Source organism: Melanerpes formicivorus, unplaced genomic scaffold (assembly GCF_026170545.1).
Source record: "Melanerpes formicivorus ecotype bairdi unplaced genomic scaffold, bMelFor1.0.p_v2 SCAF_80, whole genome shotgun sequence".
NCBI lineage: Eukaryota > Metazoa > Chordata > Aves > Piciformes > Picidae > Melanerpes > Melanerpes formicivorus.
The window spans coordinates 2,509,800-2,537,601 of record NW_027142432.1 but is presented as its reverse complement, the minus strand read 5'-3'; the positions used below and the strand labels follow the sequence as shown (position 1 = coordinate 2,537,601).

General features: G+C 51.3%; 2 protein-coding genes across 2 annotated transcripts in view; both read right to left on the bottom strand.

Moving 5' to 3' along the window:
* LOC137454447 (zinc finger protein 27-like) overlaps nt 1-27,802 on the bottom strand; it is an 86,878-nt gene that overhangs the window by 56,370 nt on the left and 2,706 nt on the right. The window contains exons 2-3 of the mRNA XM_068164485.1: nt 19,871-19,960; nt 18,193-19,261 (exon numbers count right to left, since the gene is read on the bottom strand). Coding sequence (XP_068020586.1) covers nt 18,193-19,258 — 1,066 coding nt within the window. The 5' untranslated portion in view covers nt 19,259-19,261; nt 19,871-19,960. The remainder of the gene's footprint in view (nt 1-18,192; nt 19,262-19,870; nt 19,961-27,802) is intronic.
* LOC137454414 (olfactory receptor 14A16-like) lies at nt 5,617-8,873 on the bottom strand. The gene is made up of 3 exons (XM_068164456.1): nt 8,783-8,873; nt 7,121-7,175; nt 5,617-6,481 (listed from the first exon to the last, which is right to left on the bottom strand). The coding sequence occupies exons 1-3, from the start codon at nt 8,871-8,873 to the stop codon at nt 5,617-5,619; spliced, it is 1,011 nt and encodes a 336-aa protein (XP_068020557.1).

The window sequence follows — 27,802 nt, the reverse complement described above, 5'->3', positions numbered from 1 at the left end:
CCTTCCCCTGAACACGTCAGCCCCAAAACCTGCTTCCTGTGCTCTGACCCCTCTTTTATATCCCCTCCTACCCTGGAGTGACTCTGCTTGGCACCTGGCACAGGGCAGGGGCTGGGAGCTCCCAGAGCAGCTTCATGATCTTGGAAGAGGAGCAGGAGGTGACCTGTGGCTGAGCAGCTCATGAACACAGGGAGCAGATGGGTAGCACTGCCAGGGGCAGCTCAGCTGTGCTTCAGGATCTCCTGCACGGCAGCAGGCACAAGGCTGGGCTGGGGACTGTGCCATCCCTTGTGCCTGCCAAGATGAGAAGCAGCAGCAGGGAGGTGCCTTGGCTGTTGCTTTGGAGCTGGTGGTTCTGCTCTGTCCCCAGGCAGAAAGGCCTCTGGCAGGAACCATTGCCAATGTGTTGGGATGGAGCAGAGCCCGAACAGAGTGAAGAAGGCCAAGTGCAGCTGGGCTATGGCAGAAGGAGTGTGACCATCCAGACACAGAGGCTGTCCTCTCCTGCACTCAGCACTGCTGTGGCCACATCTGGATTCTTGGTGTCTGGCTTTGGGACTTCTGCTCTGAAGGACTTTTGAAGAGCCTGAGAAGCTTCAGAAGATATCTGCAAGGACTGGGGTGGAGAGCCTGAGGGACTGGGGCTTCTGTAACCTGGTGAAGTCCCAGTTCAGGGCACTACAGATGCAGTGTGCACCTGCTTGAAATCTGGGGATGATGGAGCATCTGGTGGTTGTGAGACAGGAAGACAACCTCCATAGAGTGCAAGTTTTAAGGTTCAGAGTGGAGGTGAACTGGTTTGAGGCCAGGCAGATCCTCTCTTGCCCCTGAGAGTGTACAGGAGGTGAGGACAAAGAAGAGCCAATCAAAGGGGATTCTTGTGGTCCAAGAGGCCCTGGCTCGGCGTTTCAAGAAATGGCCATGAGAGCAGAGACAGAGCAGGGAGGGTACAGAAATGTCATGGTGAGAGCTGCTAGGAAAGCAAGATGGGTGTCAAGAGCATGAAGGGAAAGAGCTGCAGGCATGGGGCAGTGTAGCACCACCTGCAAGGATGAAAGCTCAACAGGACTGAGGTCTTTCTCCTCCTGTCTATGGTAGTTGGCTCTGTCTCCAAGGCCAGGGAGGTGAAACTTTAGCTTGAGCCTCTCTGCATCTGACTGCCCAGGCTCTGTGGTCAGGGCTTGGCCTTTCTGTTGCTGAAAGCAAACCCAGTGTGAGGGGCAGAGTGGGACAACATGAGTTGGGGATGACAATGGGCATTGGCAAGGCTGGAAGTCATCAGGAGAACCCAAGGCTTTGCCTTCTTGGCTGTGGCAATCATCCACCACCAAGGACTGTGAGAAGACTTCCTAAGGCACCAGGGGGTCCTCAGTGCCTCCTTAAACACCCCCAGGAAGGCTGGGGACTGTCATCCCCTTGTCCTTCTCTCAGCATCACAAACCCCACACCCCACAGCACCTGGGGAGCCCTGACCCATACATGAGGGACAGGATCTGCCTGCCCAGGCACTGTGGTCAGGGTTTGGCCTTTCTGCTCCATAAGCCAAACCCAGAGTTTGCTCTCCTGCACTTTGCCTTTGTCTGCTGCAGTCATGGCCTCCACTGAGCTGCTCTAAGGAGCCCTTGGGAGGCTTTGTTGGTAATGCCCCTCACTGGGGCCAATCAGTGCTTCAAGGTACTTTGTGTTTTCCTTCTGACTTCTGAAGAAGTTTCTTCAGCCTTCTCTCAGTACCTGAGGTTCCTGCAATGAGTCCCAAGTGCCCTAAGGAGATGTTTGTGTCTCTGCAATCCTCTTCAGGATTTCAAAGTGCACCTCACAAAGCTCAATTTTGTATGTCAAAGATAAAGTATTTTACTCCATTTCAGTTCAGAGCAGAGATGATAATTCCCCAAGTGACACTGACCCAGGCTGTCTCAGCAGGACATCTGCACTTGCAGGAACATCTGTCCTTCAGGGCTGACACTGAGTGGACAACTTTGCTCCTCACCCTCCCCAACCTCACCATTGCTGTCACTGCCCACCTGGGGCTTACAAGGTGATTCAGCAGAATGTGTTCTAATCCAAGAGCCTCTGAATGACAGAGTGGATAAGGACAAGGCTGACCCTGAGTGACTGCAAGGGATCCTGAAGTCAAATCTATTTCTATGGCTGTACCTGGAGGGAAGCACCAAGCACACAGACACAGGGACAGAGCTGGCTGGGTTCAGTGCAAGATATAAACCTTGACCGTGGTGACAGCAAAGGTGTCTGTCCAAAGACACAGAGTGGTGGAGAGGAGGCTGGCAGAGGGTGCCCGGGAGTTCAGGTTCCTTCTGCTGGAGCTCAGGGCAAACCCTCACAAAGCTTTGACATTCTTAGGGCAAAAGAACTGAGCCTGGAGAAGTCTGACTTGGTGCTGGCCCTTGGTGCAGGTTGTGCCTGAGTGATGTCTGTGGGGGGGGAGATGCAGGACACAGCTGCTGTGATCCAGGAGAGCTCCAAGGCTCTGGCTTTAGGGTCACTGTTTTTAGAGGGGGAGATCATTGACTTTCATCAGGTGTTTCTCTGAGCTGGGGAACCTTTAATGCTGAATCATCCTGGGATCTTTTGCCACTTGCACAGACCCTGAAGATTTTGACCTCCAAAGTTTTCTATCAGCTCCCTGTTGGCTGTGGTCCAAGCACAGATGATTAGGTGGTGTTGGATGATAGGTTGGACGCGATGATCTTGAAGGTCTCTTCCAACCTGGTTTATTCTATTCCATTAATTCTAATTCTGAGCTGGCAGGACGTGACCAACCCCCAAGGCACAGGGAGAGCAGGGCAAGGCTGGGAGAGCAAGGGTGCAGCACACCAAGGACACTTCTCAGTTCTCTATTTCTCTCTGTCCTGATCCATCCCTGGCTTACCCTGGGCTAGCTCATGGCCTAGGCCTTTTCTTTGTTTGTTTGTTTTTAACCTAAAATGAGAATGCATGTTGTGTTGTAAGGAATTTTGACTTTCCCGTTAACTATTTAAAACTAAGGCAAACTGGTGAGGTGACACAGAAATCCATAGGAACATTTTCTCTAGTCACACAACAATTAAACAATCATAACAGCCAGTCCTAATTCACACGGTGCTGTGGTGCATTCTTCTGAGTGATGCTTTTGATCCCAGATTACCATAGCAGTTGTTGTGATCGATGTTCGACTGCATGGGAAATGCTGTGTGCTCATGGCCTTGATTCCTCTGCCGTTGTTCATTGCGATGATTGCAGTTGGCATGGGGTAGACATTTCTTGCTGCTATCACTAAACCCCCTTAGCTATAAAATATACATCCTCTTTTTTTGTTTTGTTGATTTTTTCTTGATAGATTTTTTAACTTTTATTAAATTTTGGTTTTTTTTATTTTTTTAAATTTTATTTTTTATTTTAATTTTTAAGTGTTTTATTTTAAAATATTTTTCTTAATTTTAATTTTTAATCCAATTTTAAAAAATTATTATTTTTTGATCTTATTTTTTAAAAACTATTTTAATTATTTTTTATTGTTTGCTTTATTTAATCTATTTTTAAATTTTCTATAATTTTTATTTCAATTTTAAAAAATTAATCATTTTTTAAATATCTTAATTTTTTATTTAATCTATTTTTTAATATTTTAATTTTATTTTGTTTTGGTTTTATTTTTTTACCTTTTTAAAAAATTTATTTTTTACATTTTTTTATTTATATTTTTATTTCATTTTTTAATACATTTTAAATGAATTTTTATTTTTTAATTTTAATTATTTTTATTTAATTTTTAAAATCTAATTTTTAATATAATTAAAGTTTTTAATATGCCTTTTAAATATTTTTTGTTTTGTTGTTATCTGTATTTTTTGGTCTATAATTTTTAATAATTTTTTAGATAATTTTATTTTTCTTTTAAATCTTTTTTTATTGATTGATTTTTTTATAGCTTTTCATTTTTCTTGAATTTTATTTAACATACTTTAATCTTGTATTAATTAATTTTTAATGTTATTTTATAATCTAATTTTTTAATTACTTTTTTATTTAATTTTAAATTTTATTTTATTTTATTTTTTCCTTTTTTATTTTCTTTTTAACCTTTTTTGTATTTAATATTTTGTCCTTATTTTTCATTTTAAATTTTTGTAAATTTTTATTTTGCTAATAATCCTTATGCTTTTTATTAATAGTTATTTTTTTGTTAGTAATCCTTATGGGGTTTATTTGTTTGGGTTTTTTTAAATTATTATTATGTTAAATTGCTTTTTATATTAAATATTTTTTCTTTCTTTTTTATAATTTGCTTTTTTTTTATTATTATTGTTGTTGTTATTTTGTACTTTTCCTTTGTAGTAGTACTTTGTGCTATTAGCCAAACACCGAACTCAGGTGCGAGAGGCAATGCACCAAAATGGACTCTCCAGACTGTCTATTAGCTGAGGAAGGAGGTGGATGTGGAAAGTTTAATCCATCTGATTGGTGCCTAAAGATTGAGGCCAATGGGGAGGCAGCAATAAATATAGCCACCAACAGCAGGGAAATAGCTCATGGACCAGTCCAAACCTGGAAAGGACTGGCATGGGACACATTGTCTTGGTTGCCTGGTGGGCCATGGGTCAAACGAGTGTCATTCTTCTCTCTTTGTGCAGCAGCAGCTCTAATCTTTCTATCATGTCTGATACCCTGGTTTGTATGGCTTATCCATCCTGCAGTCAGGCAGGTGCAGGTTGTAGCCAGATCAACTGAGCCTCAAAAGGCTATAAAAAAGAGCAGTGTGATGTATCTGCAAATAAGACCAACATCAGAAATGAGCCAAGAGGAAAGGATTAAGTTAATGGTGAATGAATTTTGCAAAGACAATTATTAAAGCAAGAAGAGGAGGGATTGATGGGATCAAAGGAGGTAGTGTCCTTACAAAGGAAGAATTGGCTAAGAGGGAGTTGGAAGAGAAAGGGAGGAACCAGACAGTTCACCTTCTCTATGTGTATGTAAATCACAAAGGGGCCCCTTGAACCTTGCTGTAAATCAGTAGGGGTCTGTCCAAAGATAGCAGACACTGAACACAGCCTGAACTGTTGAACTTTTAGGCCAGAGCACAGGCTTAACAGACTGCTGAATATTAACTTCTGCACCCAGAGAAGTGGAGAACCTAATTTAAATGAGCATAGGATGTATGAAGCAGGGAGGGTCATGTGAAGGGGGACATGTAGCAGGGGTTTTGGAAAGACTAAATCCTGAGTATCTGAGCCAGTGGGGAAAGGGAGAGGGAAATTTGTGCCCAGAAATGTAGGATGAAAGGGGAGCTGTGCCTTCAGCAATGAGAGACCCCACAGGCAATTGTCCTGTGGACTCTCCCTTTATTCAAAGGAAGTTTTACAAGACTCCTCTGTCTCTGTTATGAACTTCTAGACGGGAAGAAGTTTCCCTTGCATGCTGCACGCCCAGGGAGCACAGCTGCTCCTGTCTGCAGCCTCTGGGTCACAGCAGACAGGCCAGTACTGAATCTGAAATGGTCTGAAGAAAGACTCTGGTGGGGAAACAACATTCTCACAAGGGTAACAGCACCAGCAGTAACCAAAAAGAGAGAAACCAGATTGTGAGTGACATCAGACTGCTCAGCAGGAGAGGACAAAGAGTTTATTGCTTCTGAAAGCATCCAGTAGTCATTTTCCTCAGGGCATCCTTGAGCTCCTGGTTCCTCAGGCTGTAGATGAGAGGGTTCAATGCTGGAGGCACCACTGAGTACAGAACTGCAAGCACCAGATCCAGGGATGGGGACGAGATAGAAGAGGGCTTCAGGTAGGCAAAGATTACAGTGCTGAGAAAAAGGGAAACCACAGCCAGGTGAGGCAGGCAGGTGGTAAAGGCTTTGTAGCGTCCCTGCTGAGAGGGGATCCTCAGCACTGCCCTGAAGATCTGCACATAGGACACCACAAGGAACACAAAACAGACAAAGAAGAAACAGGCACTGGCCACAAGAAGCCAAACCTCCCTGAGGTAGGATGTGGAGCAGGACAGCTTGAGGATCTGGGGGATTTCACAGAAGAACTGATCCACAGCATTGCCCTGGCAGAGGGGCAGGGAAAATGTATTGGCTGTGTGCAGCAGAGCATAGAGAAAGCCACAGCCCCAGACAGCTGCTGCCATTTGGACACAAACTCTGCTGCCCAGGAGGGTCTCATAGTGCAGGGGTCTGCAGATGGCAACGTAGCGATCATAGGACATGATGGTGAGGAGAAAATACTCTGCACCAAGCAAAAAAACAAGCAGAAATACTTGTGCAGCACATCCTGCATAGGTGATGTCCCTCATGTCCTTCAGGGAATTGACCATGGTCTTGGGGACAGTGGTGGAGATGGCACCCAGGTCAAGGAGGGCGAGGTTGAGGAGGAAGAAGTACATGGGGGTGTGGAGGTGGTGGTCCCAGGCTATGGTGGTGATGATGAGGCCATTGCCCAGCAGGGCAGCCAGGTAGATGGCCAGGAAGAGGCAGAAGTGCAGGAGCTGCAGCTGCCTTGTGCCTGGGAATGGCAGGAGGAGGAAGTGGGTGATGGAGCTGCTGTTGGCCATCTGCTGCCTCTGGCCATGAGGCACTGTCAGAAGAGGAGATGGCAGTGACAAGTCAGAAGATAATTCTCTCAGCACAACCAAAACCACTCCCCACAGACCCTCTCCTGTCACACCAACACCTGCTGCTTCTCAGGGACCTTCCTTCAGCTCCAAGGCTGGAGCACTGCTTGGTCCTGGTTTAGGGTAAAAGGCAAGAGTGGGAGAGTTCCCCATGGGCTCTAAGTCACCCTGCTCTGCCTTTCAGCTGGAGGGTGACCATGCTCCCATGTCACCCTGAGAAGCCACCAGACACTGCTGAGAGCAGAGGGATCCACCACACAGCACTCAGTGTCTCAGGGTCTCAGCATCCCACTTCTAGTCATGGAGACACTTGGCTCAGTGTCCCCTGGAAGGCAGCACAGCCTGGATGGACACTTCAAGGACACAGCCAAAGCATGACCATGGCAGGTCCTGAAGTCAGCTCATTCCCAGCCTCACACCCTGCACTGCCCAGAGCTTCACAGGCTCAGGACAGCTGTGACACCTCATTGCTGTGGCTCCACCTGCATAGAAGATCTCACAGTGTCTGTGCCTGACTGCAGCTGAAGCTTCCATGCCCAGAGAGCCATCAGCAGCACAAAGAGCATCTGAGACAGACAAGGAGAGGGACAAACAGACACTCAGGAATGCCTTCAGGTGAGGAGTATAGGCACTTGGTGAGGTTCCCAGTAAAGCTCTGTGTGATGGTTGAAGAGGCTCAGCCCTTGCTCTAAAGGCACAGCTGAGTTTTCCTCCTCACCAGCCAGGCCAGAGAGAGTGGAAGAAAAGATTTAGGAGAGCAGAGACTGGGTCAGGAAGCCCTGGCCTGAACAAAGTCATGAAAAGTCCCCCTGAAAATGTTCTGGAAATGAGCTGGAGCTGAGAGCAACCCTCACCCACACAGCAGCCTCTCCACAGCAAAAGAAACCTGCCTTGCTCTGCCCTGCCTTGCCCTGCCAAGGGTGACTCCTTCCAAACACAGCTTCTCCCCAGAGCAGCATGAAAAGCTCCCTGGGGTGCTTGAGACCTGAGCCTGGCAGGCAGCAGAGTCCCTGCCCCAGCACACAGCCCCAGCTTTAGGAGACACCTCCAGGAACTGCAGCTGCACTGCCCTGCAACCACAGGCTCACCCTGTCAGCAACTGCAGTGACTTCTCCTCCAGTGAGCTCTCAGTCAGCCTCCCAGTCGTGGCCACTTCAAAGCTCTCTCTGCCTTCCTCATCTCCCTGAGATCCTCTGGCAGTGTCCTCAGCCCTGCTGTGTGGTGCAGAGGTGCTGCTCCTGGGCAGAACTCCATGCAGCCAAGGAGCCAGGCCCAGTTCTATGATCAGCCCAGGGCATTTAAAGGAGCCCTCTGGTGGCTTTGGTGCCAGGTAAACCTCAGGGACTTAGAGGAGGCTGATGAAATATCTCCAGAAGTCAAAGTTAGAGTCAAACTCTGAAGTTTCTTGTAGTGTTAATTGGTTCCACTGGGGGACACTACAAGGAAAGTGTCTTCACAGTCTGGTGAGAGCAGAGAACTGAGGCAGTGCTGACAGGTCAGGACAAGCAGCTCAAGCTGGCTCTGCTGCTGAGGAAACCTGGAGGGGTTTCATTGATCCAAAGTGCCAAGCCCTGACCCCCAGCCCCTGGCAAGGCAGATCCTGTCCCTCACCTGTGGCTCTGGGCTCTGCTGGGGCAGTGGGAAGTGAGGATGAGCAGTGAGCAGGGTGGGACCTTGTCAGGTTTTCCTGTGGTTTGCTTGCAAAGAGACAACTCCTGCTGAAAAGGAATGGAATGTACCTTTAAAAATACTTTTTATCAGATGCTTTGTGCAATAAAAACCTCTCCAATTAGCTGCAGAAACCTTGGCAATAATTAGAGGTTCAGCAGTATTTAATGAGCCCCATGGAGTATTTGGGGCTGATTACATCATCCTTAGGTACTGCCAGGAGACTCTGCCAAGCTACTGCCAAGAAGCCTCTCAAGAAGTCCAAGGCAGAAGCAAACTCCAAAGTACCTTCAAGCACTGATTGGCCTCACTGAGGCTTGTTACTGACAAAGGCTGCCCAGGGACTCGTTAGAGCAGCTTGTTAGAGGCCAGGATTGCAGGGAGACAAAGGCAAAGTACAGGGCAGAAAAACTTGCCTTTGGTCTAGGAAGCAGAAAGGCCAAGCCCTGACCACTGTCCTTTGAATAGAAGAACCTCAAAGCCTCAAAGCAAAGTTTCTCCTCACAGGCCTTGGTGGCAGAGGCAATTGGCAGAGCCAAGGGGACAAAGACCTTGTTCCTGTTGGGCCTCTCAGCCTTGCCAGAGCCCTTGGCCATCCCTACTGCAGCCTCTCCTACACTGTCCCATGCCTGCAGCTCTTTCCCTTCAGGCTGCTGACACCAATCCTGCTTCCCCATCCAGCTCTGCCCCTGCCATTTCCATCCCTTCCCTGAGCTGTCTCAGCTCTCCCTGCCATTTCCTGACACGTCTGGATGGCCTCACGCATAGCAGCTCTGCACTTTGAGGGACATTTCTTTGGTCTCATCTCCACAATGAACCTTCCAAGATGCTCTGTGTAGCAGTTTTGTTCTCTGCCCACTCCCCAGAAGAGCTCCATCCTCTCTGATACCACCCTTCAGCCATGTGCACCCTGCTATGGCAGTGCCCTGAGCCTCCATTCCACAGGCTGAAGCAGCCCAGGTCCCTCAGCCTCCCCACAGAGATGTCAGCTCCCATCCTGGCAGATCTCCTCTGCAGTCTCTGCAGTTCCTCTCCATTCCTTCAGACTGGACATTCCCACACCCAGTCACCAAGCATCCAGATGTGGCCACAGCAGCTCTGAGTCCTCGGGGAGGACAACTCCAGTGTCTGGGTGGCCACACTCCTCCTGCCATAGCCCAGCTGCAGCTGGCCTTCTTCACTGTGTGCAGCGTTTGTCCATCCCAGTTATTTTGAATGGCTCCTCTCAAACCCTGTAGTGCCTTTCTGACTGGGAATGGGACACACCAGAACATCCAGCTCCAAACAACAGGCAGACAGTTTGTAGTGGGATGGGGCCCAATCTGTCATGAAGTGGGAAAGGGAATATAGGTGGTACTGGGAGGAGTCCCAGAGAAGTGGTTAGAAGGCTTCAGGTGGTGTAGCCTCTGCTGGGTGTGGATACAATCTGTACTGGGAAGGAGTCCTGTTATGGTTGTTATTAATATTTAATAATTGGCCACACCAGGGGAGGTTTAGGCTCAGGATGAGGAGAAAGTTCTTCCCAAAAAGAGGAACTGACCAATGCAATGTGCTGCCCAGGGAGGTGGTGGAGTCACCATCCATGGAGGTGTTCAAAAAAAGATTGGATGTGACACTTGGAGCCATGGTTTAGCTGTCAGGGGTGTTTGGTGGTAGGTTGGACTTGATGATCTCTGAGATATTTTCCAACTTGGGTGATTCTGTGTTTCTGTGATTACAAGGTGAAGGGAAAAGCTTGAACACAGCTGGTGACCAAACCACTGTCTGGTGACAAACCCAAGAGATTCCAAAACATGTAGTGAAAGGTGAGGAGAACATCTCCTGCCTAGCTGATGGAATGAGAAACTCAAGAGTCTCAAAAAGGCAACAGAAAGAAGGGAAAAGAACCTCAGGAAAGTCTTGCTCAGTGTGGTGGGTGGAAGGGCAAGGCCAAGAAGCCTCCTCCCTTCCCCCTTGTAAAGTAAAAGGGAAAAGAAAAAAAAACTCGCAAGCTGAATTAGCAAAGCAGTGGAGCTATATTTACAAAGCGATGTAGGGTTTGCAGGGAGATATTTACAAATTTACAATATCTACAATATATACAAAGATATACAACAGAGTAACACAGAAATGAGAGTGAACCCCTCTCGGCAGAGAGGGGGGTTCCCCACCTCCTCTTTCCCCTCTTTCCCCCCTTTCCCCAGATTAGGTTAGAAGAGAGAGAGAGCGAAAGAAAGAAGTTAAAAGCAGTTTTGTGTTAATTGGAAAGGAGTTAATACAGGCCTTATCAGTTTTTCTCTCAAGGCCGGAGCCTTGGCAGAAAGCCCAGCACCGGGACAGAGAGCAGCCGCACCGTAGAAAGGCGGAAGCAAGACTGAAGATAAGGTGCTGGAGAAACTCAGTATAGTCCCAGCTCATAAAGTGCTTCCTCCCACTCGTCCAATGAAATTAGTTTAGACTATTCCTTCCGTTTACCAACTTCCGTCCACCATATTCCCTTTCTTAAGGGGGCAACGTCAACCGGCCACACTCAGTATTGCTCTATGAACTGCAGACAGGCCTTAGGCCTGGTCCTTGCAATGGGAGCTTAGGAGAAGACAGAGGCTTAGGGCCTGCTCTTTAAGGTGACCTTTGCCCCAGCTCTTCCCAGAGAGGTCCTTGCTGTCCCCTGTTCTGCTCCCTCAAGCAGACCAGCACTCACACATGCCCTGCACTCTAACAGCCATGCAAACAAAGGGGAACAAGCTCAGGGTTATTGCTCCAACCAACTGCTTGAGACTGAAGCCCAAGGCAGGAATCCACAACCATAGCCAGGTCCAGAGCTCTGAGAAGCCCCAGGTGGTGTCTTCCTTTTGCACTTCATGCAGAATCTGCTTGCTTCCCATATCTCACTGATCATAGAATGGGCTGGGCTGGAAGGGACCTCCAAAGGTTATCTTGGGCAACCTTCCCAGGGACATTCTCAACTAGATCAGGTTGCCCAGAGCCCTGTCAAGCCTCACCTTGAAGATCTCCAGGGATGGGACCCCAACTACCTCCCTGGGCAACATGTTCCAGTGTTCCACTACCCTCATGGTGCATAACTTGTGCTGGCTCCTCCTTCCTGCGCAATCCTGCTTTGTTCCCATCTCTCACCCATGTCTATGGATGTCCCTGGATGGATGCACAGCCTGAGTGTTTTTCCCACAGAGGTGCCTTGACTTGAGGCAGTCAATGTTTGCTAATCAGTTAGGTTGCATCTCTGGACACATTTGGAATCTCTCTTCTTTGGATCAGGAGCCTCTTCCATCCCCATCTTGTGCTTCTAATTGTGGATTATCCTTAAGGGAAGTGTTCATCCACAAGCTCAACAGGAGCCACCAGTGTGCACTTGCAGCCTAGAGAGCCAATTGCATCCTGGGCTGTATCAAGAGAAATGTGTCCAGCAGGGCCAGGGAGATGATTCTCCCACTCTGCTCCGCCTTGGTGAGACCCCACCTGGAGCTCTGTGTCCAGTTCTGAAGCATCTATTACAAGAAGGATCTGGGGGTGCTGGAAGGTGTCCAGAGAAGGACCATGAGGATGAGCAGAGGTCTGGAGCTGCTCTGCTATGAGGACAGACTGAGGGAGTTGGGGCTGTTCAGTCTGGAGAAGAGAAGGCTCCAAGGAGTCCTTCTTGTGGCCTTCCAGTATCTGAAGGAGGCTACGAGAAAACTGGGGAGGGACTTCCTCGAGTGTTGGGTAGGGATAGGACTGGGGGGAATGGAGCAAAACTTGAAGTGGGGAGATTCAGATTGGATGTTAGGAAGAAATTCTTCCCCATGAGGGTGGAGAGACACTGGCACAGGTTGCCCAGGGAGGTGGTGGAAGGCTCATCCCTGGAGGTTTTGAATGCCAGACTGGATGTGGCTGTGAGCATCCTGATCTGTTGTGACGTGTCCCTGCCCATGGCAGGGGGGTTGGAGCTGGATGATCCTTGAGGTCCCTTCCAACCCTGACAATTCTGTGATTCTCAGTATGTCCAAGAGGTATTATCAGGTATTGGAATTCCAGTGAATGCCCTCCCCCCTCCAGCCCTTCCTTAGGGTTCTCAGGACAGTTGGTGCACCCCCAGCAGTTGCTCTCATCAGCTCTCTGTGTTGTGTTCTGTATCAATCCAGAATGGACATTTGCTACCAAGGGCTTTCTTTCTAGATTCAGGTGATGAGATTTTCAGTTCCCTTTCTCCTTCTCTTCAGTCTGGTGTTCCTTCTCCTGCACTAGTGCCTGCTGGGACAGGATCCATGTGATTAAGAGGAATCCACTGGCAATTTCTGGGGAGCCTCAGATTCACTGGAGGTGATCTGCACCATGCAATGTCCAGAGCAATGTGAACCCCACAGCACTCAAGGGAACAAATAGTTAGAGAGCAGCCCCATTGAGGACCTGGGAGTTCTGGTGGGCAGCAAGTTCTGCATGGGACAGCAATGTGCCCTGGTGGCCAAGACGGCCAATGGGATGCTGGGGTGCATTTGGAAGAGTGTGGCCAGCAGATCCAGGGAGGTTCTCCTCCCCCTCTACTCTGCCCTGGGGAGGCCCCACCTGGAATATTGCATCCAGTTCTGGGCTCCCCAGTTCAAGAGGGACAGGGATCTGCTGCAGAGGCTGTGAGGATACTGAAGGGACTGCAGCACTGCCTGATGAGGAGAGGCTGAGAGGCCTGGGGCTGTTTAGTCTGGAAAGGAGAAGACTGAGAGGGCATCTATCAATATCTGAGGGCTGGGGGTCAGGAAACAAGAGGCAGGGACAGCCTCTGCTCACTTGTGCCCTGGGATAGGACAAGGGGCAATGGATGGAAACTGCAGCACAGGAAGTTCCACTTCAAAAGGAGGAAGAACTTCTTTACTGTATGGGTGACAGAGCCCTGGAGCAGGCTGCCCAGAGAGGTTGTGGAGTCTCCTTCTCTGGAGACTTGCCAGCCCTGTCTGGATGTGTTCCTGTGAGACCTGCACTGGATTCTATGGTCCTGTTCTGGCAGGGGGACTCACAGATCTCCAGAGGTCCCTTCCAACCCCTAACCCTGTGAGTTGTCACAGGGCTCTGAATCCAAAGGAGATCCCAGTAGGAAATACCAAGGTTCCAGCTACAAATCATGAAGTCTGAGCTTCATCTTCAAGGATCCTTCTGAAGTCACCTTCCACTGCCCCCTTGGGCTCTTCTGGGTTCTCAGCTAATGCATCCATGTGGCAAGTCCAGCTGCCTTCAAAGCAGTGTAAGTTGTTCACAGAAGCTGAGAGGCTCTTTCCATTTTGCTTGGAGGGCTCCTTATTGTCATGGGTTGAGTTGACTCTGCTGCTGTTATCCAGACTATGCTGCAGCCATGCCAGCCTCAGAAATGAAAGTGCTGGCTGGAGCAAAGGATGATGGGGCTTGAAGTTCAGGTTGCAGCATGGGAGGCTCCTTGTTCCAGTTGCTGCTTCTGGGTTCTGGGATTTTTGGGCGTTGGCAGCTGTGCTGGGATGGCAGTGGGACAGGGAGGGGTAGTGGAGCAGCTCCCTGGTTTGGGCATTTGCCTTGCTTGCTGCTGCTTGCTGCTGCTTTCCACTGTGCCTTTTCTGCACACTGGCTGAGGTCACTGTACTTTTGTATTCTGATGATCTGATTTGCTCAGGACACTCTTCTCTCATTTGTTTCTGTGTCAACACAAAAAAGTTTTGTGTGGTGTTCTTTTCCCCTCAGTTCTGTGTTGGGGGAGGCAGAGAGGTTAAGCTGCCCATTCAGGTGAAGCCATTACATTCCTTTTCTGGAGCCCAACATGGGGCAGGAAAGCAGCTACCTTAATGAGGATAGATTTTGGCAAGACTGAGGTAACAAGAGAGAAGAGGAGGATTCAGTTAAGGCTTGAGGCTTGTCAGAAGAGTTTGACAGAAGTTTTCTTTCCTGTGGTGTGTTCACTACGTTGATGGATTTGCTTTTGGGGGCCTGATGAGCTATAGTCCTGTTTGTGCTGCTGGCGGTGCTGACTGTTAGCTTAGGGTGATGGCTCAGAGCTGTGCTGCCCACTTCTGGGCAGCTTGCTCTGGTTTCATCCAGAGCACTACAGGACACTCCCAAGGAAACCACTGTGAGATCTGCCCAGGTGCTGGATACTGAGGAGCAGCAAGAGGTGGGAGAGGGAAGGTGTAAATTCTTAGGCTGGTGGTCACCTCTGGTGCTTTGGAATTTCAACCCTGAGCACGTGCAAAATCCTCTCCAGCTGGGGAAAGGTTTGGGAAAAGTCTGTTGTCAGCCTGGGAGTTCCTGAGAGACAGAAATCACTGCAATGTGCTTGTGCCTGGCCCATGCCTATCGAGCCCTTCTCATCTCTGTGCAGAGGGCTCAGGGGCAAGAGAAGGTCTCAGGACCTACAGACAGTGCCACAGGCACGGCAGCTGTGTCAGAGAAGCAGCCTGTGCCAGGATCAGCTGCCACTCGTAGTGAATGGTGCTTATGACCAGGATTGTGTCCCAAATATTACCAGAACATGCTTCTGTGTGTGTGACTCAAACCCCCTTTGTCCCCCCTCCCTTCTGGAGTTGTGGGGGGGGACCTTGGCACCACGGGGTCCAGGTCAACAATCTGCCTGGGCATGTTTCCACCCCTGTGGCAAACAAGGCCCAGGCTACATGTTTGTTTGCCCTGTTTGTGGCGTGTGCTTATGCTCATTTGGCAAAGTATCAGTAGATTGGTTAATTATTGTGTTAGCAGTGGATGCTGACTGGAGCAGTATTCTTTGGGGCAAATGGTAAATAGGAGTTGTTTGGTAAACAAGTGCCCCCCATGCTGGTGTCCGTGCCTATGCCTGCGTGCGTCTCTGTGCCGCTACGGTCCGCCTCACCCGGGACTTGAAGCAGCTCCAGAAGGCCTCGCTGCACATTGCCACTGTTGCCCGGCTGGGGGCAGTGCCGTGGAGCGTGGGGTCAACTGCCACATGAGCCATCACCACGGGAGGAAACCATGGCAGCCCCTGTGCACCACCGGTCCTGAAGCGCTACAGCCCCCAGAGCGGGGAACCTTTGCCAGGTGCTGCGCTTCGTGGAGCCAGCGGCAAAAGCCTCTGAAGCTTCCCCTGGGAGGCTCCAGGACCTTTGTGCTCTGGGAGAAGCAGCAACCCCGCGGCACAGCCACGCGGTCGGCGCCGTTCTCTAGTTCCTCATGAGGGCACAGCCGTGCCGCGCTGTCAGGACTCTAAACACATCACCAAGGAAAGATTTCATGAGGTTCTCAGCTCGTGAGGAAGCCAAATCTTTGATTTATAGAATTTGGGTTCAGGTAGTGCTGAAACTGTCCTGGGTTGAGGGTTTGCTGGTCACTGACAAACCCCTCCCCCACTGCTTTTCCAATCAGTTTCATCTCTAAATTCTATAACTCATTTGGTTCCTCTGAAGTGCCCAGGCACAAACGTTCTGCAGAGGTGGTTCCACCAATACTGCTGCCTGTGAATAGAAACTAAATCCCCTGCTGCATAGTTTGTATATCAATAGACTACCAATATATCTATTCATTTGATATCCTTGCTGCTCATTCCTCAGGGCACATCTATAACACTCCTGTAGGGATAAAGAAGCCTATAAGAAAGCAGCTGATCCTGTAAAGGACCAGGAGGGATCAGGGTCCCCATGGGAACAAGAGAGAGAGCCAAGGCTGCTGGCTTGGTTCTTATCTCTGGTTTTGGAAGATGACCAAGGACAAACAGTGGATGAAACAAGCAGCAGGCCCCAGCAAGGCAAAGGAAATCTCTGCTCCTCTGTCTCAGCCTGTGTCGCAGCTGTGAGGGAACTGTCCCAGAAGGTTCCATCAGCTCCAGAAGAAGCTTTTATTCCCCATCTGTACAGTCCTGTGTTTCAGCCATGAGGAGCAGCTGCTCCCCTGTTCAAGGGACAGAATCTGGGAGGCACACAGCACAGCACACCTTCTGCTTTACTTGTGTGACCATGGGGAGGACGTGACCAAGTGGAAGGGAAAACCCAATCCAGTCCTGGCTGCAGGAGTCTGTGACTTACAGGGGAATTGTCCCCCCAGAGATGCTGCCTCAGTTTCCAGTGGGAAATGACCTAAGAAGAGCAGGGAAGCTGAAACTGCTTCTGGTCCTCCTGAAGGGACTCCCAAAGCATCTTCACAAGATGCAAGGGACCCAAGGCAGAATTAGAGGGGCTCTGCCTCCAACCAGATGGAAGGGAGAGACAAATTGGTTTGTTGGACCACACAGAACCAATGTCCTGGCAAGTTGAAGCCATGAGAGGATAAAGCTTTAGTAGATACAGGTGCCCAGAGTGCTCTGACACCATCAAAGCACAAGTGGTTGAACACATTTGTGTTTCTGGTGTGACAGGAGGATCCCCACACCTGGATGTGTTGGAAGCTGAGTACTGGGATGCAAGCCACAGTTTGCTTTCACTTGGAGGCATGGAAGGAGTCACTGGACTCAATTGCCAAAGAGCTGGAAACACAGCCCCAGCATTTGCAGCATTTGGACTGGGCATGGACTGATCCAGAATGTGCTGGAGCAGAGTGGAGCTGCAGAGCACCTGCAGTGAGCAGCCCTCTGGGTACTGCAAAGCAACCTCCTGTGGAGTGAGAATGGACAGTGCCTGAGGTGTGCTGCTGACTGCTGCTGGGCATGGTGCAGGTGGCACAGAATGAGGGCTTGGGAATATCAAAGGTTAAGATGGAAATTTGCTGCCATTACTCCACACCATCTTGCCTCATGCCACCTTCACAGGGACAGTGCTGGCTGGAGCAAAGTACTACAGGGCTTGAAATTCAGATGGCAACATGAGAGGCTTCCTGTTCTGGTTGCTGCTGTTGTGTTCTGGCTCTCAGGTGCTGGCTCTTTGCTGATGGGGAGGGCTGCAGGGGTTTAACTCCTGGCTGCTGCTGCTCACTGCTGTGCTTCTTTCTGCAAACAGCCTCAGGTCAGTGTGCATTATGGGATCTCATTTGGATTCTGCTCTGTTGATGTTGTCTCAAGTCCGTATCTCAAGCCAGAGGTTTTTTCTTGTTCCTCTGTGTGTTATTTTTCCCTCACTTCTGCTTTGGGGGGGGGAACAGGCAGCTTAACCTCTTCTCAGCTCTTCAACCTGTTCCAGCCCCAGAGTGGAAAGCCAACAGAAGCTTTCTGAGTTCTTCCAAAGATCTCCATAAGCTTCTCCCTATACCCTCCAAAGATCCCAAGAGTCAGTCCTAGGACCATCCAAATCCCAAACACCTAAGATCGCCTGAAAGCCCCCGCAGAATGCCTCTGAGATGCCCCTCAAGACTCCTCTGAGAACCTCATTTCCCCCTCCCTCAACTGGGCACACAGCTCCACCCCATCCCTTGGGAGCAAATGCCCCCAAAATTCAGGCATTGAGGCAGGGATATCTTAACCCCCTCAGGTGGCTCAGTTGGTAGTGCATCAGACCCTTAATGGGAAGGTTGTGAGTTCAAGCCTGCAGTGGGTAGTAGTGTCCTCCCTACTCTAGTCACGAGGTCTGTGGTGACAGGTTGGACTTGATCTTTGAGGTCCCTTCCAACCTTAGGAATACTGAATACTGAAATAAAAGCAAACAGACAGGATTTGGGTAACTTTTAGGTTTTATTGACACAATTGGTCAATGGACAGAGGATTTCTTACCCCAGGGAGACACAAAGCATTGGGGAAGAACCAGACAGACCCTGGCAAAGCCCTGCCCAGCTCCACTGGGAGCTCCAGCTGTGCTGACTCAGCACTGTAATTGTTCTCATTAGTAATAATTGGTGTTCAGAAGGGCAAGAGGTGTTTGTTGCTGCTGGTGTCCCCAGTCCCTGAGAAGTGCAAAGGAAAAAGGGATGATTTTGGTGCTGGAAAGGCCCTCTCAGAGGGGTCAGGATTACCCAATCGATTCTAGGTGGTTTTATGCCTCCCCTCCAGTGCAGGCAGCTCTCTGGTGTGGGTGCAGTGGTGCTTCTTGAGGGAACCCCTCCAGGTGAAGCGCTTCCCGCAGTCAGCACAGGTGAACGGTTTCTCACCGGTGTGGGTGCGGCGGTGGCAACTGAGATTTTGCCTATAGCTAAAGCTCTTCCCACAGTGAGCACAGGTGAAAGGTTTCTCACCAGTATGAGTGCGGCGGTGATGAAAGAGATTGTCCCTGCGGTTGAAGCTCTTGCCACAGTCAGAACAGGTGAAAGACTTCTCACCCGTGTGGGTTTGGTGGTGGTGAATGAGAGTGCTCCTATGGCTGAAGGCCTTGCCGCACTCAGCACAACTGAATGATTTCTCACCAGTGTGCACAGGACGGTGCTGTGTTAGGTGAGACTTCCGGGTGAAGCTCTTGCCGCAGTCAGCACAGCTGTACGGCTTCTCACCACTGTGGATGAGTTGGTGCTGGATGAATTCATTGCTCCTGGTGAAGCTCTTGCCACATGCAGCACAGGGGAACAGATGCTCTCCAGTGTGGATGCGGCGATGGATGGTGAGAGTGGAGACGGTCTTGAACCTCTTGCCGCAGTCCCTGCAGGGCAAGGACTTCTCAGTGATGTGCACACTGCGGTGCTGAGCGAGAGAAGACTTGTGAGTGAAGGTCTTGCCACACTCTGAGCTGTATGGCCTCTGAGTGGTGTGGGTGCAGCAATGCTGGATATGCTCAGAGCTCTTGCTGAACCTCTTGCCACAGTCACCACAGACGAAGGGCCGGGGACCAGGGTAGGGGCAGTGGTGCTTCACCTGCTCTGAGCCAGGTGGGAAGCTCTGCCCACACTCAGGGCACTGATTCAGCTGCCTGGGTGGCACAGAGGGACCTGCTCTGGCTTTATCCTCCTCTGCAAATTCCTTTTCCTCCACTTCCTGGTCACATTCATCTTCATGGTTATCCTCCTCTCCATACTCATCATCATCATAGTCATCATTCTCCTCAGCATTACCATCCTCCCTCTTGTCCTCTTTCTCCTCCTTCTCTCCCTTCAGGCTGAACTTTGGCTGCTCCAACTTGATCTCTGGGTGCTGCTTCTCCTCCCAGCTTTTGTCTGGGTCCTTCTGTGAGGCCATACTCTGGCAGGAACGGGTTACAGCAGTGAGATTTGGAACATGGAAGCACCTGAGCCCAGGATCAGAAAACCTCAGATCCTGCCTGGGTCATGACACTCCCTGACTCCCAACACCCAGCTGGAGGAAAGAATGCAGAGGGGACCTCAAACTTACAGTTTCTGCCACAGTGTGGGCTCAGACCTCTAATACCTGTACTGAGACCCCAGGTTCCTGTGATCAGTGCCCTGAGGTACCCTGGGACTTACAAGTGGTCTTCTCCCACCCTCCTCAAGCCTGGTGGCATTGGCAGGGTGGTTCCTGGCCCAGGCCCTGTCCTTTGATCTCTCCTGGCTCAGGCAATGGAGGCAGCAGCACTGAACAATGAAAGACCAAACCACCTCCAACGTTATCCCACCACCCTCCACGTCCCAAGCCCAAACATCACCTCCTGCCACACAACTGATCCCCACAAGCCTGGGGAGTTTCCAAACTCTACCACCTGATGTGCCTCAGAGCCCCTGGAGCAGTGAAATGTGGTGGGTAGGAGGAGGTGCAGGAGGCTGGAAGGTGCCCTGGAACTCTAGGATTCTGGGGGGCTGGGGTCCTGCCGTTGCCCCATTCTGGATTTCTTACCTGCTGGGCTGATCCAAGGGGCAGATCTGCAAACTCTGCTCTTCCACAGCACACAGGGGCAGGGATGATGGAGAGAGAGGGACACAACTCCTGCCACAGAGAAGCAAAGGGCTCAGAGGGGAGCACTGACCTGCAAGGGATGGCTCAGCACTGCCCAGGACCAGGCAGCACAGCTCAGCCTTCCTGGGGGCAGCTCCCAAGCCCAGCAGCACAGCCACAGCACACAGCCAGGACTGATCAAGATGGGAGGCCTCAACAAGTGCAGACTCAGCTCCTTGCCCAGCACACAGCCCCCAGCACACAGCTGCAGGCCAGCACCACAACACAGCTGCCTCCACACAGCATCTCCCAGGCCTTGCCTAAAGCTTTCTCCCATTGGCTGCCCAGGCCTCTGCTGCCTGCAGCTGCATTTGACAGCAGATCATGCTCTGGCCACAGCTCTTGTCCCTGGCCCTGCCCCCAACACCCCCACTCTGTGCTCAGCTCTGCCCTGAACACACCTCTCTGCTGGCCACTCCCCAAGAGCAGATCACAGCAGCCCTCAGGACACACACAAAGGGAGCTTCATGATCTCTGGAGGTACAGCAAAGGGGGAAGGGACTTGGGCATCTTCTTGCTAAACCTCTTCAGCCCTCACTGGGATGCTGGAGGAGTCTCTGGCTCCTGCCCAAACCTCACACCTCCAGCACCCTTCACACGCCTGCAGCCTGAAGAGACTCACTGGAAAGGGTTTGGCTTCCTTCTCTCCCTGACCATTTCTCTCAGCTTGCTCTTTGCAGTTCCCTGGAGCTGCCACTCCACATCCCCAAGAGAAAATGAGGTTGGATGGGAGGGCACAGTGCTCATGGGCTGCTGTTCATCTCCCAGCTGACACAGGCAGAGCTGCAGCACAATTCACTCCTTTCAGCTCCTCAAATGCTGCCAGATTCTGCCATTCCCTGCACACACACAACCAACCCTCACCTGCCTGTGGGGCCCCAGACTCCCACCACAGCTGATGTCACTCAGAGCCCCCAGAAGGCTGAAATGTGCTGGGTAGGACACTCTGGAGGAGGTTGGGAGGCACCAAAGGAGTCACTGTGGGGCTGTGGTCCCAACTGTTGACCCAGTCTGTGTTCTTCACTTGCTGGGCTGTCCCAAGGAGCAGAGCTGCAAACTCTGCAGTTGCTCAGCCCCGAAGTGGAGATATGATGGAGAGAGAAGAACCACTTGAAGCATTCAACACCCGTCAAAAATGCTTCACAATGCTCACAACCACCTGCAAGATCATCCAAATCTCTTCACAAACTGTTCAAAGCTCTTCAGGAGTCATTCAAATCTGTTCAGAACTCTTCCAACTCATTTCAAAGAGATTTTGGGGAGTCTCCCAGCTCCTTTCATGCTTCAAAAACACTGAGAAATGTTTAAAACTGCCTGAAACCTCTCCAGAATCTCTTCATTACTCCAAAAAAACTCTGCAGGAGTGAAGAAAATCTCTTCAGAGCTCAGAAAACTCCTTGGGTGGAGATTTTCATGAGTTCCTGCCCTGCTTTAGCCTTCAAGACTCTAGAAAAAGTCTTCAACAGGCTTCAAACTGCATTAAAAATCATCAACATCTCTCTGAGCTTCTTAAAGGCAGCTAAAAATCATTAAAAACTCTTCCTACCTCCTAGAAGTTCCCAAAGCCACCCAGAGAAGCTTGGGACTCTCTCTTTCAAGATCAATGGAGAGATTTAAATGATGTTTGTGGTCTCAAAACTCTTCAAATATGCCTGAAGAAATCATCCAAATGTATTCAAAACTCCCCCAAATATCTTCAGAAGTCAATAAATGCCTTCAGGACTGTTCAACACTTCTGGAAATGTCATGAAATCTCTGACAGACTCTTAGCAACTCAGAGGAGTTTTGATATTGATCTGTTTGTGTTAATCTGTTTAGAATCATAGAACTGTTGGGGTTGGAAGGGACCTCAAGGATCATCTGGTTCCAAACCCCTGCCATGGGCAGGGACCTCAGAGTAATTGGAGATTTACCTCCAGTAAAACAAGGGATTAAAGCAGAAAGCAGGAGCTGGAGCGAGGGCCGGGAGCAGCGCTGCGGGGGCTGGAGCAAGGGCCAGGAGCCTCAATAACAGGAACTCAATGAACGTATGGAAGCCCAGAGGTCTGAGGGACAGGACTTGGATCCTGATGTGCTTCTCATCTGAGAGCTGAAAGAAGGCAAGACAGGAACCTTGCACTGTGTGTTTAGAGGCTCCAGGGCTGCTTGCCCTGCAGGAAGGAAGCTGTCAAGCACAAAGGCAATGCTCAGAGGCAGGCAGTGCTTATCTAAGACCATGGACAGACAACAGGAAACAGGCCAGGGACAGCTCAGCATCTTCCTGCAGGAGTGAGCAGAGGAACAGGACAAAAACAACCATAAGAGGTTTTAGCCAGGTGGGGGTTGGTCTCTTCTCCCACGTAATCAGTACCAGAACAAGAGAACACAGGCTCAAGCTGTACCAGGGGAGGTTTAGGCTGGAGGTGAGGAGAGAGTTCTTCACAGAAAGAATTCTTAGCCATTGGGATGTGCTGCCCAGGAAGGTGGTGGAGTCACCATCCCTGGAGGTGTTCAGGGTGGGATTGGATGTGACACTTGAGGCTGTGGTTTAGTTAGTTGTGAGGTATTAGGTGACAGGTTGGACTTGATGATCTCTGAGGTCTCTTCTAACCTTATGGATGCTGCAAAAACAGGCCTAGTTTCTGTGATAAGAGCAGAGGTGGAGAGCAAAAATGCAAGTAAGGAAGAGCCTCCCAAGCTCATTGCAAAAGCCACTGCCAGGGGTGGGCAGGAGGAGCCAATATAAATGGGTCTTGCTTTAAAGAGAAATAATTTGACTCCCAAAGGAAGTAAAATGAAAAGGCTCTACAGGAATTGGAAGAGAAATGCAGAGCTGGATCTAAACATCCAGCAGAGCCCAGTTGGGGGACACACAGAGGCCTGCAGAGAGATGGATACAGCCCTGTGCCCGAGGGCAGGCAGAGGAACCCCTGCCACACAGGCACAGCAGAGCCCCACAGGAAGGGGCTGGGGGGCACAGAGGCCTTGGATGCCACCACCCCCAGCACAGCCAAACCGCCCCACAGCTGACACCAGCCCCAGGCGCTCCCAAGCTCAGGCTCAGCACAGCACCCACGCCTGACACCCCCACGGCACCCAGCACACAGCCTGCCCACAGCTCCCCCCCGCGCCTGGCCCTCAGCCCAGCCGCTGCCCTTCAGCACAGCAGCCGCCCGGCACCTGCCAGCACAAAGCCTCCAAACCCCCAGGGCTCCCCCACACACCCCCACAGCAGCCTCTGCTGCAAGCCACACCCCACGCTCACCAGCACCTCTCCTGCACACAGCAGCCCCCACAGCTCTGCAATAGGGAAGATGGAAGCACCTGAGCCCAGGACCTCAAACCCTCAGATCCTGCCTCGGTCATAACAGTCCCTGACTCCCAGCACCTCCCAGCAGCCAGCTGGAGAGAATGCAGAGGGAACCTCAAACATTCCGTTTCTGCCACAGTGTAGGCTCAGACCTCTAATACCTGTGCTAAGACTCCAGGTTCCTGCGATCAGTGCCCTGAGATATCTTGGGACTTCGAAGTGGTCTTGTCCCACTCTCGAGCCTGGCGGCATTGGCAGGGTGGTTCCTAGCTCAGACTCTGTCCTTTGATCTCCCCTGGCTCAGACAATGGAGGCAGCAGCACTGACCAAGGAAAACCAAACCACCTTCAACCTTTGCATCAACTCCTTTGACAGGGCTCAAAGAGAGCCTCTCTAACTCCTTAAACTTAAAACAATACCTTGCAGAACAAGGTGGAGGAGCTCAAGGGGACAAGCTGCAGAGGGGGCCCAGGGCAACCTCCTGAGCTTCAACAAGAGCAAGGGCAGGGTCCTGCCCCTGGCCTGGGACAGTCCTCACAATCAGGACAGGCTGGGGGAGGAGGGGATAGGAAGCAGCCCTGCAGAAGAGGACTGGGGGGTGCTGCTGGACAAGAAGCTGGACAAGAACAGACAGGGGGAGCCTGCAGCCCACAAGGCCAAGGCCAGCCTGGGCTGCACCAAAAGCAGCATGGCCAGAGATGGACAGAGGCCATCCTGGCACTTGGCTCTGCTCTGATGTGACTTCACCTGCAGCACTGCAGCCAGCTCTGGAGCCCTCAACACAGGAAGGTCATGGACCTGATGGAGAGGGTCCAGAGGAGGGAAACAAAAATGATCAGGGGCTTGGAGCAGCTCTGCTACCAGGACAGGCTGAGGGAGCTGGGGGTGATCAGCCTGGAGAGGAGAAGAGAAGGCTCTGGGGAGTGCTAAGAGTGACCTTCTGGTACCTGAAGGGGGCTACAAGAAGGCTGCAGAGAGACTGTTTGCAAAGCCTGCAGGGACAGCACCAGAGGCAATGGCTTCAAACTAGAGCAGAGCAGATTGAGATTGGAGGTGAGGAACAAGTTCTGCACCAAGAGGCTGCTGGAACACTGCAACAGGTTGCCCAGGGAGGGGCTTGAGGTCCCAGCCCTGGAGAGGTTCAAGGTCAGGCTGGACAGGGCTCTGGGCTAGTGCAGGATGTCCCTGCTGACTGCAGAGGGGCTTGGACTGCAGCACCTTTGCAGCTCCCTGACAACCCAAACCACTCTGGGATTCTAGGAGTCTAAGTGCAGCTTCCAGGGAGAGCAGGAAAAAGATGAGGCAGAGGAGGACAAGGAAGAGGACAAGGAGGAGGAGAACCAAAATCCCTTCCTAACTCCTCCAAACCTCTGCCAAATTCCTGGAAAGCTCTTCCAGCTCTGCAGAGTTCATTCTGAAGAGAGCTGAGGGAGTTGCTAGGCTCAGGGATGTCTTGCACACTTGGCACAAATGCTCCAGAAGCTTTCCAAGTGCCCTCAAAACCAGCAGCACAGCTCTGCTGCCACACAATGCCAGGCTGCAAGGGACCCCAAGGCTCAGCTGCTCCAACCTTGCCAGATGACACTGGACTGGAAAGGAGCTGGCCCAGCCCCCTGCCAAGCTGAGCCTTCCAACTCTGCCCTGCAGGGCAATCCACCACTGCCCTGGGGAGAGGATTCCAATGGCTGACTGGCAGGGAAAAGCTTTTGCCTCTGCAGGGCACTGTGCCACTTCAGCTCAACTCTTGCAGCAGCTCTTTGAGATCTGCCTTTGGAGCACCACAAACTCTGAAGCACTGCAGTGCAAAGCAGCTCAGCTTCAACTTCCAACTGCCTGAACTCTCTCATTTTAAATTCAAGGCAGGGGCCAAGCTCAGACACAGCCCTCAAGCTCAAGAACCAGCCACTAAGGTCAGAGTCAGCTCCCAAGCACAAGAATCCAGGTCAGAAATGCAGAACCAGACCCCAGGCTCAGAGCCAGCTCCTAAGTTCACATCCAGGCCCCAAGCTCAAGAACCAGCAATTAAGGTCAGAACACTTCCCAAGCTCAGAGCCACCTCCAGAGCTCACACCCAGGCCCCAAGCTCACAAGCCAGCAAATAAGGTCAGAACCACATTCCAAGCTTAAGAGCCAGCCCCCAAGCTCAGAGCCAGCAACTAAGGTCAGAGTATTTCCCAAGCTCAGAGCCAGCCCCCAAGCTCAGAGCCAGCCACTAAGGTCCAGAGCCTAGATCAAAAGCGCAGACTCAGCTCCTAAGCCACCAACTAAGGTCAGAATCACTTCCCAAGCTCAAGAACCAGCCCCTGACCTCAGAGACAGGCCCTGAGATCAAGAACCACACTCCAAGCCCAGAGCCAGCAACTAAGCTCAAAACCCCTTTCCAAGCTCACATCCCAAGCTCACACTGAGATCCCAAGCTCAAGAGCCAGAAAATAAAATCAGATCCACTTCCCAAGCTCAAGAACCAGCAGCTAAGGTCAGAACCACATCCAAGCTCAGAGCCAGCCCCCAAGCTCAGAGCCAGCAACTAAGGTCAGAACCACTTCCTAAGCTCAAGAACCAGCTCCCAAGCTTCAGAACCTAGATCAAAAGTGCAGACTCAGCTCCCAAGCTCAGAGCCAGCAACTAACATCCCAACCACTTCCCAAGCTCACACCCATCCCCCAAGCTCAAGAAACAGCTCCCAAGCTCCCAAGCCAGCACCTAATGTCAAAACCCTTTCCAAGCTCAGGAATCAGCCCCCAGGCTCCAGTACCAGCAACAAAGGTCAGAACCAACCTCCAGAGCCAGCCCCCACAAGCTCAAGAGCCAGTCAGTAAGGTCAGAACCATTTCCCAAGCTCAGAGCCAGCCCCCAAGCTCAGAGCCAGCCCCAAAGCTCACAACCAGCCCCCAAGCTCAAGAACCAGCCCCCAAGCTCAAGAACCAGCCCCCAAGCTCAAGAACCAGCCCCCAAGCTCAAGAACCAGCCCCTGACCACAGAAACAGGCCCTGAGGTCAAGAAGCAGACCCTAATCTCAAGAGCCAGCAGCTAAGATCAGAGCCAGCAGCTAAGGTCAGAACACTTCCCAAGCTCAGAGCCAGCTCCTAAGTACACATCCAGGCCAAAAGCTCAAGAGCCAGCAGCTAAGGTCAGAACCACTTCCCAAGCTCACACCCAGACCCCAGGCTCAGAGCCAGTTTCACAACTTGCCTTATTTCAAGTTCCCTTCATTGCACTTCTGCTAAGTGTCCAAATTGAAGCAGTCAGAGAATGCTTTGGGCTGGAATGGACCCCAAAGAGCAGACAGCTCCAACCCCCTGCCATGCCCACAGACACCTTCCACCACACCAGGCTGCTCAAGCCCTCATCCAACCTCACCCTCAGCACCTCCAGGGAGGGGGCAGCCAGCACCTCCCTGGCCAACCTGCTCCAGGCTCTCACCACCCCCACTCCAAACTATTGCCTCCTAAACTCCACTCCAAATCTGCCCTCCTCAACCTTCAATCCACTCCCCCTCAGCCCATCACTCCCAGCCCCTCACAAAAGTCCCTCCCCAGCTCTCCTGCAGCCCCCAGCAGCTGCCACAAGGCTGCTCCAACCTCTCCCCACAGACTTATCCTCTCCACCCTCCACAGAGACAACTCTCACAGCCAACCCCCACAGGGGAGCTGTCACAGCCCTCCCACCACCCCCATTACCTCCAACACACCCCCTCCAACAGCTCAACCTCCTGCCCCTCTTGGGGGCACCACAGCTGCACACAGCACTCCAGCTGGCAGCACACAATGCTGCTAGCACAAAAACCATTGCAGCAAAAGCCTCAAGCTGTGCTCAGCTGCCAAACCAAAGGGACCTCAACTTGGCCACAAGAGGAAGGACCAAACTGAGCCAAGACACTGATCCAACACCCAAGGCTGCACAAAACAACCAGCAACAGCTTCCAGCAACAGCACACCTGCAGCTGGGCTGCAAAGCTCTGCAGAAGAAAACCACTCCAGAAGGGCTCCAGGGCCCCAGGGATTGCAAAGCCCAGGCTCTCACTCTCCTCCTGCACAAGGAAAGCTTCACTTGCCCACAAGAAGCCAAACACTTCCCCACACCAAGCCATCCACACCACTTGACTTTCAACCTCCTTCAAGCCCTTGCCTGGCAGCAGCACTTCCTCAGCCCACAGCTCCAGCAACACCACAAGGCCTTGAAGGCTCTCCTGCACTCCACACCTCTCAGCCACACCCACACCCCTTGGCCACCCACAACCCAACAAGCTTCCTGCTCACCACTTCTCTTCCCAAGCCTCACCTCCCTTGGGCCCTCTCAGCACACCACCAACTGACCCCAGAAGGCTCCAGCTGACAGCACTGCTTGCAAGAATCCCAGGCACTTCCAAGGGCAGACTAGGAGCCCAGAGGCAAAACCCAAACCGTTCCCCTCTCCACAGGACTCTCTCCCATTTCCCATTCTTCCCAGCACCTCCAGCACCTAAGATGCATTTGCTCTGGGGCAGCTTCCTCACACAGCCACACAATTGCCTGGCCTGCAAAAGACCTCTCTCAGCACTGAGG

What these genes read in the sequence shown, in the direction of transcription:
- LOC137454414 (XM_068164456.1), bottom strand. Translation starts at nt 8,873, where the DNA reads ATGGCCAAGGGCTCTGGCAAGGCTGAGAGGCCCAACAGGAACAAGGTC. An exon ending in TGCCTCTGCCACCAAGGCCT is followed by an intron (nt 7,176 to 8,782) that starts GTGAGGAGAAAC and finishes TGTCTGTCTCAG; the next exon opens with ATGCTCTTTGTGCTGCTGAT. An exon ending in GAAGCTTCAGCTGCAGTCAG is followed by an intron (nt 6,482 to 7,120) that starts GCACAGACACTG and finishes GCAGCTGCAGCT; the next exon opens with CCTGCACTTCTGCCTCTTCC.